Genomic DNA, 12,117 nt, shown 5'->3' on the forward strand with positions numbered 1-12,117 from the left:
TCTGGTGTCCTCACTGACTCCGTTGTACGCCAGTACGCCCTGCAGGAAAGCCGACGTTCTATGACCGTGTTGATGAATGATCGTCGGTTAAGTGAAAGAAAAAGGTTGCCGTGGGCCGAATCGAACCTCTGTCCCTCACTTTATGAAGCCGGCGTCTATCCGATTGCTCCATTTCGGCATAGTCGAAGTGAGCGCCAAGCAGCAGGTACCAATTAGCGTCGTACACCCGAAACCCAAACGTCAGGCCTGCGGAGGGCATACCCGAGAGTTGCTGTGGGTATTGTATAAAAAGTGGTGCGTACCTCCAGAGTTGCACATACTCCCAGTGTGGGATTGGCCAACCAAAAAATCCATCGCGAGAAAGCTTCACCCTCGACCGTCGTCGCCGTTAGACGGAGGTGTGCATGATTTTAAATGATGAGCATTTCAGTAACTCACGATGTCACCCGCGTTGACGTCCGTAGTCGTAGTCCGCACCCCTCCCCCTACACTATATAAAAAAAAATGCTATCCGGTGCCTGGTTTCGATCCCTCGACCCTGCGGGCGGAACGCAATGTCCATGGTGCTCTACCCACTGCGCCACAAAGCCGACACAGAATGGGAGGCTACGAACGCGCCTTATATCCTTGACTCATTCAAACTACGTCAAGAAGCTGCTGATACAACGCATTCACTACCACCAACTCCCCAAACACTAAACGTTAACGCAATACACCCACCCCCTTTGCGACGCATTTACTCGAGTCCTTCTCGCGGGGAGATGGGCCCAATTTCTGGCTGCCTTTTTGTTTACACGATCATCTCAAGCAGGTAAATTGGTTCGATAGGCACGAAGCAACCAGAACAAAGTTCGCCTGCATCATGGGCGAAAAACAAATTTTGAAAACAAGGTTAAGAAATAGAGAGTCGGTTCGGTTGCGCCAATCATAGAATACGCTGCGGAAAGCAGCAAACGTTTCTGCATGCAAAGCGGTGCCCAAAACCTCACGCCAGGTATATGTGCAACTGTGTGGTTACGAATACTTTGGCATCCAGTTACTCCACGTTTACTCTGGTTTGAAAAAACAAAACGTGTGAGAGGAATAATTTAACCCGAGTTATTGGTGAAGCTGTTGCTGCCACTTTCACAGACAGGAGGGTGAATCGTACTGAACATAAAATTAATTGAAAGAAGATCCCCGCGATGCTTATTACCTGTTAAATATGTTTTGTGTTATTGGAGTTCGCGAACAAGACACATGTAAATAAATTTGATCAGGAAAAATCGCATTGACGTTTTGAATTACTGTCAAATTACAAGAACGCCAACCCAAAGTACAGAGATATCAAGTTAAAAATACGGGATGGGCGATCTTTCGGGTAAGGAGCGAAACGCTGTAGAAAAGAGTGGCCGCACTGCCAACCAAAACTGTGGCGATATCAAGAAAAAATATTAGATTGGCGAAGTTTCGGCTCAAGTGCGGAAAGGACGAGTACGGGACAGTCTCAACACATGAATAGATGATTCGAGTTTATCTTGTTCACTCATCGGCGCTAAAATCATCGATTTTATGGGTTGCGCGATCTTATGGGCCTTTGATTAAATTTAATATTTCACCCCTAAAGGGGCGTGGGCGTTCGCTCGGAAGTTTACGGTACGTCGGCTGCGCAAACATAATCTCGGAAATAAATTTCATGTCCTCATTGGTACATAAAAAATTCCTGAGGCAGGGCGAAACATTTTTCGAAGTTAAGTGATTCCATCTGTGATCATTCGATTTTTAAAGCGAAGCTATGCTGTATGTCACGGTCTCCCCATATAGCGTACGTGTACGATGTCGCATCGACAAAGAACTTTAGATCTTGCGGCAGAGGCAACTTTCTGTGACTGCTCTGTAGCTCTCAATTCAATGTATACGTATCTCGGGAAAAAAAAGTATATTGAAATTTGCAGAAAAGAGGACTCCATGAATAACGCAAGTTTCACTTACTTTTGATGATTATCTAGTTCACAGTGAATTTGTTAACGTAGTACAGTTCCCGGCTGCTGTCAAAACAAGGGCGCCTACGGAGGGAGAATGCATGACTATAGAAAAGGGCGGTAACCTTTGCTTTATCAAACTGATCCCGAAACAAATTATGTGGCCGTTAAGACGACTTTAACAATTCATATAGTTTCCTTTACTTGTCATAATTACCTAGTTTAAAGACAAGTTGTAGATATTGCGGAATTTCCGTCTGCTCTCAATACACGGGCTTGTACGGGAAGAAAACTGAACAACCCCGTATCAGTCTACTACAATAAAACTCTAGTCGTTCCAGGCTCCATTCACCTAATTAACAAGATAACATGCTCAAGATAACATGTCGTTCCAGGCTCCATTCACCTAATTAACAAGATAACATGCTCAATCGCAAATCACAAACAAATGTATTTTGTGTTATGGAACCCTTGGAATTCGCTCAGTTTCGCTGGCCAGCCTTTGTCACAAAGTAACAGGGAACTCTTTTTTTTTTAAAGACGTTCCTTGTTGGTCCTGCCTGGAGACGTTTGTTGTTTGGACTAGCCTTCCAATTTCGCACTGACTTCATCAATAATGACATGAGACACAGGTAAACCTATTCTTGGTTATATGCGTTAAAGCCACCCTAGCTGCTTATGCCCAAGATCCAGCGCTCATCGCACTGATTGTGGGGATTTAACGCGGCGACGCTACACAGGCGATGAGGTGAGGGCTCCGGATTAATTTCGACCATCTCAGGATCTTTAACGTGCGCCGAAGTCTCGAAAACACGGGCGTTTTCGCTTTTCACCTGGAAGCGTGCATTGTCTTAAGCATGCCACTTGTGAGCTCGGGAAACTGCTGTGCACCATGATTTTTTATTTCATTCAGTGAGCGGAGTTTACGTAAGAAGAAGTGCAACGCCAACCGCACGCCACTCACAGAGTTGTAGGCAGCCGTTTTGCAAAAGAATATAAATTTAACGCCGCTTTGAATAAAGTTTCGCTTTTATTTGCCCTATTTACGTAAAGCAAGCCTGCCTTTCCGAAACGATGCGGTCAGACTAACAATGTGCACTGATTTTAACTAAATAGTTTCCTTACAAGGCGGATATTCGCACCAAAAACCTGTATTTTCTGGGTATTGGGAAGCCCCGCCTTAAGTGCGCGGAGCGATCGGTATGCATGCGACACTATAATGAACTGCGCAACGTTGATGGTATAAAAACCGGCCGATTAGTTGTTGCAGGCACCTTTCCGAGTAAGACGCCGAGAAGAATGAAGGCTCTGGTAAGCGTCTTGATTCAATATACGCTCCGACGTTGGTAATTCGCTTTCCATAAAACTGCTTTAGCGGTTTCTGCGAAGAGAATTATCGAAGCTTTCTTCATTCTTTATTCTCAATTATAGTCTTTTAACGTCGGCGTTAGAAGCAATATATGACAAGCCCGCTTCGTTGAGTAATTCAGGGGCTCGAAATTTTGCTGATGATGTCTCGGATGATGTCTCTAGGTTTTTATAAGCTAAACGCGCTCAGGACCAAAATGGTGCTAAAAGCTTAGGGCAAACACGGTTGAATTGACTCGTACAATGTACAACGCGCCCTTTTAGCTCGCAACTGCAATTGTGTGCTCATCATTCCCATTGTAGTGATGTAAATATTTCCAGACGAAGTCATCTTCATTGTGATGAATGTATAAATTAGTAATCAGGTAAAATCAAAATCAGTTTATTCCCAGCGACTCCAGCCGTTTTTGGGATCCCTGAGTTAATTCTTTAGCACTGCTAATGCTTTATATGCTTGGAATAGGGCTCGAAGGTGCAGAAAATGTCTGTGCACTTCGGGTTTTCTTCTTCCACACCTTCGTAAAGTACAACCTGCGGCACGCGGCGTGCAACGCAACTGTTCACGAACGTGCGTTAACAGTCCCCGTGGTGGGAGAACAATCGACGATAGTGAATGACGCAGGGGTCAACACCGAGAGGACTGTAACGGCAGTTAACTTTCCAGAAGCACGTGACGCCGACGCCATAGCTGACGTTCCTCGTTTAAATAGTCAATGCGCATTACTTCTTATTTTCTCCATCCATGCGACGTTCGTTAAATTGACTGCAATAACAGGTTCTCTCTGTTTCGGGCTTAATACAAAGCTTTAGATTGGGAAACAGGACGAAATGATAGTTCGGGACAAATGATAGGTTTGAGCCACAGGAACTATTTGAAATCCGGGATTGTTTTTCCACATGGAAGCTTTACGTCATAACAGGATCTTCATGCGGCAGGATTCTGCGGAGTTAGTGTAAAATTATGCTAAAGGTTAAGCCGGACCAATATTTCCTCCTATGCTGTGATGCAGTTGCTCCTGTCCGTTTTCTGCGTGGCCATGTGCATCGCACATGCCATCCTCTTCAAGAAACATCTCCTCGGAGGCCATGGACTCAGGGGTGGATTCGGCCCCGGCTACGGAGGCGGCTACGGAGGTGGCTACGGAGGTGGCTACGGAGGTGGCTATGGAGGCGGCTACGGAGGCGGCTACGGGGGTGGCTACGGGGGTGGCTATGGAGGCGGATACGGCGGCGGCTACGGTGGCGGATTCTACGGATAGAATTTATACATGTGACAAATTGGCCCCAGGGTGCGTTAGCTCTGCCATACTCTAATTGTGACAAAACTGCGCCTGAGGTGTAAAATTCCGATATAATGGACGCTGTCTCGAAGCATCTATACCAGGGGTCGGCTCGACTATGTTGGTGTATCCGATGAAGGCCAAATTGAAATAGACCAGTCAACGCCAGAACTAAGTTGGCCCTCAACAAAGGCAACTTGTGTAAATTAATTCGAAAATTGTGTTTAAGCACCACAAAAGCGAGCGATTTGCATTGATTATTTTTCGAGATGAAAGGCCGGCTTGTGGTTCATAGGTATCAGTGGACACATGCACGGAGCGAATATAGACTTCTAACTGCAAATAGTTATAGCCCTTATTAAGGTCCTTTGTCGCAATGAAATCCTGACGAAACTGTGGCGATGGATATCTCTAGCATTAATTGAAAATATTAAATCGAGAAACACCCCACACTAAGGGTACACAGTGCTTTAATAACAAAAATATGTTTATGTCTCGCTTTGTCCCGTTAACCGGTTCTTTACATTAACAAAGAACATTGTTTCTCGCAGGTTCCAACCAAGGCCTGAAACTACATCATGATTGGAGGAGACAGCAGGGAAATGTGAATCTCCGAAATCAGTCACTACGAGCAAACTGCAAAAAAAAAAATAATAAAGTGTTTTTTATATTCCTTACGGTTTCTGTTCTCGGTCGTCCATCTACAAACCGATGCTATACAGAGGAATAAAACTGGCTTCGAGTCAACAGATGTAGGGAGGAGGACGTCGGAGTACGATAGGTTGAACCATTTTTGAATAATTTGTTGATTTATTTATTTCCAATTACCCTCAAAGCCAGAGGCATTAAAGAGGGGAGTGGATACAAAGATACAGGTCGAATAAAAATTTGTTTGCATGAGTACAGGCTTGTTAGGTTCCTGGGTATGCATTATTAGCTAGTGCGGTACGAAAAAGTCGGTCGACAATGGTGGCTGTTGGTCCTGGAAGGTGGTTCTATTCTTTTGAAGTGCGTGGTATGAAGGACTTAAGGCAAGCTCTTGTTCGGCAGGGCTGGATTGAAACTTTGTGAATGTGATCAAGTCGTGGGGAAATGTGCATTGGTGGAAGTATGAGTTCGGTGCGCAAATGAGAACTGTGATTGAATATTTTATGAAATTGGCTCAGCGAGAAAATTGACGACGGGATGCAAGGGAAGGAAGGTGCAATGTGTTTTTCATGGGCGTTATGCTAGCGGCACGGTTGCAGTTATGCAGTATGAAACGAGCGGAGTTATTCTGTACTAAAGGAGCTAATTAAGTTATCAGTGCTGGGATCCCATATGGAAGATGCGTATTCTACTTTACTACGCACTAATGTTTTATGTAACGTTAGTTTTAAGGACATAGGTGCGGAAGAGAAATTACGGCGAAGATACCTTAACGTTCTGTTAGTACTGTTGATAATCGTGTTAATATGAAGTGACCAGGTGAGGCAGGAAGTAATGTGAACACCAACATAGCGGTAAGAAGTGACTGATTCGATGGGGGAAGTATTAATATAGTACGTAACAGGACTGTATAAGGAGCGAAACATTCGCATTGCTTTACATTTGGTAGTGTTAAGGTCCATTAGTCACATGTCACACCAGTCTGAAATTGCGCTCCTGTCAGTCTGCAGAATGTCAACGTCGTTTATATTATTAATCTCTCGAAATATTACACAGACGTCCACGAAAAAGTGAATGTTAGAAGAAACAAGAAGGAAGGTCGTTGATTGATTGTAGGGTTTAACACGCCGACTCAACGCAGGCGATGAGGCGCGCCATAGTGGGGGGCTCGGAATTGATTTTGACCATCTGGGGATCTTTAACATGAACCGAAATCTCGTACACACGGGAGTTTTTGCGTTTCGCCTTCATCAGAAAAGCGGCCGCCGTGGTCGGGAATCGAACCCGCAACCTCGTGCTCAGCAGCACAACGCCTTAGGAGGGAAGGTCGTTAATATATATTAAGAACAAAAGCGAACCTAAAACTGAACCCTGAGGAACTCCGGAATGAACAGTACTAAAGGGAGGGTTGAAATTGTTAGCAGTAACAAACAAACTGCATTCGGTTAAAAAGAAAGTGCTCCAGCCATGGTAAAAGATCGCGACCAATATTTCATTTGCTTAATTTAAGTAGTGACAGCTTGTGTGATACCTTTTCAAACGCTTTAGAGAAATCTAGAAAAATGCAGTCTGCCAGTGAACAACGATCAAGGATGATGTTAAGTTTATGAGTACAGGAAATAAGTTGGGTTTCACAACAGAAGGTTCTGCGGAAGCCATGTTGGGCGCTGATAAAAAAACAGTTAGATTCGAGAAATTTTACAATGCTTGAGTAAAGAATCTGCTCCAGTATTTTGCAAGGAATGCTAGTTAAAGAGATTGGACGGAATGTGAAAGGTGAATTGCTACTACCTGATTCCCGAATGGCCACCACCTTCCTGACCTTCCAGACCTCAGGGAGAGTGCAGGTGTCAACAGATTGCTGGAAAATCTTTGACAAAATAACAGAAGAATACAATTTAGTACCTTTTAAAAATTTGGGGTTAATTAAATAAATACCAGGGCTCGAGTAAACCTGGAGTTCTTGAATTTTTTTCTATTCCTTTGGGTTCGATAATTATTGGATCCATTTGTAGGAATTCATAAGTGGGCATGTTTGGGATCCCAATGTTGGGACCAGAAGTAACAAAACTACTACAAAAAACATCGTTTAAAATCACTGGACATAGTCTATCAGGAATGACCGAGCCATCCTCATCGAGTAAGTTGATGGAATCACTAGTGTTGTGGTTAATGACTCGCCAGAACTTTTTCGGATCGTTTAAGAGTCTGTTAGGCAAAGTGTTTTAGATAAAATGTTTTTTCGCTTCTTTTACCTTTGACACGTAGTCAAGGTTAGCCGCCTTGTAAGCATCCCATTTGTCAGCACAACAAGAATGTTTTGCAGCACGGTACAGGCGTTTCTTCTTGTTCGAGAGGTGCTTTAGGTACGTGGTGTACCACGGGGCTCGGGAATGGGATGAGAGGATGCGCAAAGAGACGTATTTGTTTATTAAGTCGTTCACTTTTTCTTTAAACATAGACCAGTTAGCTTCTGTTGTACGGCTGTCAAAATCCTGAAGGAAAAGGTTCAGGAAAATTGACAGTTGCTGGCTAATTGTTTAAAAATCCGCTTTGTTATAATCGCGAATACATTTAGTTCTCGGTTTTTAGTACAGACATAAGTATGTCAAAACTAATTGATAAATGGTCGCTCAGAGATAGTAAATAAGATCTGACTGATGCAGTATCTGGGTGAGAAGTTAGTATCAAATCGAGAACATTAGCGGAGCTGTTCGCTATACGAGTTGGTTCGGTAACATGCTGTGTAAGCGAAAAAAGCGAGCAGAGGCCAACACATTCGGCGCTCTGGGATGAAAATGGCATAACGAATGGTCCAAGGGGAAGCCAGTTTATATTTAAGTAATTAAAGACGCCCATTAGAAAAATTGTAGCGTTGGGTGCCGTGGGACAACGATGTTTAGCACGTCATGAAGCTCAACAAAGAAATTGGGTGGGTAGTTAGGGGGGCGATAACACACCCCGACAACAATTCTTTGGTGCCCAAGTTCTAAGTATGCCCACACAGTTTCTAGTTCAGTGCGTAAGTTAATCGTATAAGATATGAAGGATTTGTTTATGGCTAGAAGAACACCCCCGCCTTGCCGCAAAGTACGGTCGCAGCGGTAAGTGTTAAATCGAGATGGGTTGTTATATAGTTCAGCGTCATGCACGTTTGAGTTCGACCAAGTTTCCGTGATTCATTTTATTGCGATAATGTCAGCATTACACGAGTCAACGAAGGAGTTAAATGAATCTCGTTTATTAACAATACTTCTAACATTTGCAAGTAGTACGGTCACGGGTGTTAACGCACCCCGTCCCCTCGCGTTTCCCTATGTGGTCGGAGATTTCGAGCTTTGTGCCGCGATTTCGGTTGCGTGAGGCATGTTAGATGCACGTGCTTCAGGAACTGCGCGCGCAGATTCTGTTATGGCTTCATTTTGCGAATGATACAAGTAGCATTTTTTAGCAGCGAACGTTTTGTTATGTAGCAAATAAAATTCGGGAGTAATTGGTCAGTTCTTTGCGAAATCCAGAAGCAGCTTTAGCCTTATTTCGCGAGTAGCCGGTGAGTAGTCTTCTGGTATACTAATGCTGCTTTCATTTAATTTTGAACGCAGAGCTAACACCTGGCTTTTTACTTTAAACGACAGGAACTTAATTATGACAGGGCGGCATTTTGAAGGAGAAAAAGAGCCGATATGGTCCGCACGCTCTATTTCATAGCGGACAGCTCACTGTCGAGCTCTGCTGATAACACAGAAACTGCCTTTTTCCGGTCTGATCCCATGTTTCTCGCTCATCTGGAATGCCATAGAGGACGACGTTCTTTCGTCTAGACCTGCTTCAAGGTCTTGTAATTGAGGCATTACGGCATCATTCTGGTTTGCCAAGCACGATGCAGTGTCCTTTACAATTTAAAGTTTTTGTTGTATTGCACCAAGGTCATGATTTGAAGTTTCAAGGGATTCAAGGCAGGCAAATATATCTACAAATTTAGTTTCCATTGCACTCTGGCTGGATTTTAATGATTTAATGTCAGTGCTAAGCTCCGTAGTGCGTGCGTCAATGGATTGTAATAGTTCGAGCAGCTTGCCAGAGATGTCTGGTTCCCTTTGCGAACTGTGGGAGCGAAGTGTTGGGCCCGGATTTATTTCAATATCCCCAGAACAGAGTAGCAAAAAAAACCATGTAATAGCACTCGCAAGCAATTCCGGAAAGCACTTGCGGGAATGGGGGCGAAAAAAGGAATCGGCTGTCGCTTTTTTTACACACCTGAGGAGCGTAGAAAAGATGCGTGTAAGCCATACTGCACGAAGGCAGCTCCCATGCCTACGGATGATTCCATCGAACCGCCGGGATTTTATATGCGTCGGTTGAGAAGATGTCTCTGCTGTCGCCCTAATAATCAGATTTGTGTAGTTGCAGATAGCCGGTACGGAAAGTATTTTGCGTGCTGGGTCATTGGCGTCAGGCAGCCCGAAGCCACGTGGGCCACAGGAAGCAAGTAGGATGGTGGAGTGGCCAGCAGATAAGTCGTTGCCAGGATCATCAGGGCCTGAGAAGCGTAGAAAAGGTGCGTGAAGCCATACTGCCACGAAGGCAGCTCCCATGCCCACTCAATGTACCAAAGGGTATGTTTACCAGTATGATTGCAAGTAGTAGCTTCCCGATGCAGCAGAAACATGTGAGTGTGGAAGTGAGCGAGGAATTGTAAGTTCTATTATAGAGTACTTTACTCAAGGAGTCTGCTGTAAATGCCGACCTGTGCTGTAGTCGCCATCCTCACTGCCGGCACTATCGTTACTTGTCGTCACCTAAATCACTACCACCATCATCAGCTTGCTGATGTCCACTGCAGGACGACGAAGTCTGCCAGAGACGTACAACAGCTGCTACGCCCCTTATTCCTTGTCGATTTTCTGCTCCTAAGTTCTCGGCGAAACCGCATCCTGCTGCTCCGCAGAATACCGCATTAGCACACGAGCATCTCGCCAGCTTCGTAGGGGAAAACGCTTATATAGCTTAAAATAACAGGAATTAGCTTCAAACTCTAAAGACGCATCTTCTTCTTTTTTTGCAGTGAATCTGTCTATGGCAGGGGCAAACCATTTGCTGTTAGCTATCAGAAAACTTTCAGAAGCACGGAGTGCGCATGAGGAAAAATCCGCGTGCGAAGGGATCCAAGCCATAAAAATTGAAGCCCCTTCGTCTAATGACAACGATGGTTGAAACAGTCACCTTTCTAGTGAGGAATTCGCTGGCTATCATCAGGGTAGTCGGGGTTCACAAAGTTTTGGTGGCGAGACCGTCACCATTAATGAGATCAAGAAAGCTTCTTTTGAATCTGAACTGCTTCGACCTTGTCGAAAGGGCGCCATCAGATAGACATCTGTTTCATGACACGAGGGACCCAGATACTATTCTGACCACGGGAAGGCGCTTGTGAGGCGCTTGATGCGCCTTTGTGAGGCGCTTTGTGAGGCTTTGTGAGGCGCTTGATGCGCCTTTGGTTATCATTATCAGTATCATCGTTTTGTGAAACCCATTGTGTAAAGTTGGCATTTCAGCAGTACGTTTTTGTGACGTGACAGTCGCCTACAGTGTGACAGAGAAAGCTTCGCTTTAAAATGAAGGAAGCGGCGAGGCGCAGCATGGTCACGTGCACGTTTGTGACGTCGTTGGTGAATCACAGAAGGAAAGGTAACGCTATCGCAGCGAATAGCGTGTTGGTACGAGGAACAAGGCCGCGAGCAGCGGCGGCGATAGAACGGGAGCGCTCCCGTGCTGACCCGGCAGCCCGAGAAGCAAAACGGGCCGCAAAGGCGAGATAAATCATCAACTTTACGCCTATCCGGCGGCACGAGTGAGAGGGCTGGCCCGCGACGACGAGCGCAAAAGACGGCGTTGAGACGTCGATGACGCTGCAGCCAGGAAAAAATAATCTAAAATGGTATGTAAGTGTAGCCATACTGTAGCACCGTGTCGCCAATAGAGCTTCGCTGGACAAGAGCCCTCACAGAGTTGAATTTACTGATTGCTTTCAAAATTTTCGAATGAGTCGCGAAATGTGGCCGAGGCGGTGTTTTCACTAATTGAACCAAGCTCCCTCCTTTGGAGAGAGATGGTTAAAAGGCGAAGCTCTCTGCCACACAACCTGAGTCAAAGTACAAAATCCAAACTGCTTCGACCGTACCAGAATGGCGCAGTCGGATAGACGTCTGCTTCGTAACGCGAGGGACCCAGGTTCGATTGCAACCACGGAAAGGTTTTTTTTTTTTCTCTCGATGCGCTTGACGTGTCTTCGCCTGTCATCATCGTTAGCCTCGTTGTGTGAGATATTGTGCAAAGTTGGCTTTCCTACACTGCGTTTCACTCGGACGCGCAACGCAATCAGTGGGTCATAGAAAGCTCCCCTTTAAAGCGTTTTGCTAATTGTCCACTTTCAGTTCGATGGGGGGGAACAGGATTGGTTACTTACCGGTCTTAAACCCCCATAGTGATGTAGCCTGCTATTAAATTGTCTGCTTGGCTGCGGCATTGTTGTAGCATTCACGATATACCGTACTGTTCTAAAACGGCCCTCAAGCGCCTTGGTACGTGAAAGGGGAAACGTCCTTGCCAGATGAAAACTACATAGACAGTATCGAGTTAAAAGAAAGTATGCCCAAAAGTGTATGGCCTCCTCCTATCCAACATTTATCTCTAGAATTCCCTAGATTATCAAAATATCATAGCTTTTACAATACCAGTAAAATTGTACCCAAATATACGGCGCGTTTGTTGTAAACATGTTTCCTTTAGCGGGTGCACAGTAAAAGTCACAAAAGCATGGCGCTGCTTCCACAAAAAAGACCATTCATTTTGGACCTCACTTG

The 12,117-nt window shown here is 44.9% G+C and overlaps 1 protein-coding gene across 1 annotated transcript; it reads left to right on the top strand.

Annotated features, from left to right (window-relative positions):
• Nucleotides 1-3,236: 3,236 nt before the first annotated feature.
• LOC144180346 (uncharacterized) lies at nt 3,237-5,285 on the top strand. Its single transcript, XM_077708713.1, has 3 exons — nt 3,237-3,272; nt 4,340-4,618; nt 5,161-5,285. The coding sequence occupies exons 1-2, from the start codon at nt 3,261-3,263 to the stop codon at nt 4,586-4,588; spliced, it is 261 nt and encodes an 86-aa protein (XP_077564839.1). The 5' UTR covers nt 3,237-3,260; the 3' UTR covers nt 4,589-4,618; nt 5,161-5,285.
• The last annotated feature ends 6,832 nt before the right edge of the window (nt 5,286-12,117 follow it).

This window comes from Haemaphysalis longicornis, unplaced genomic scaffold, assembly GCF_048455015.1.
Source record: "Haemaphysalis longicornis isolate Haplotype H1 unplaced genomic scaffold, Haemaphysalis longicornis Haplotype H1 scaffold_4, whole genome shotgun sequence".
In the NCBI taxonomy this organism is placed as follows: Eukaryota; Metazoa; Arthropoda; class Arachnida; order Ixodida; family Ixodidae; genus Haemaphysalis; species Haemaphysalis longicornis.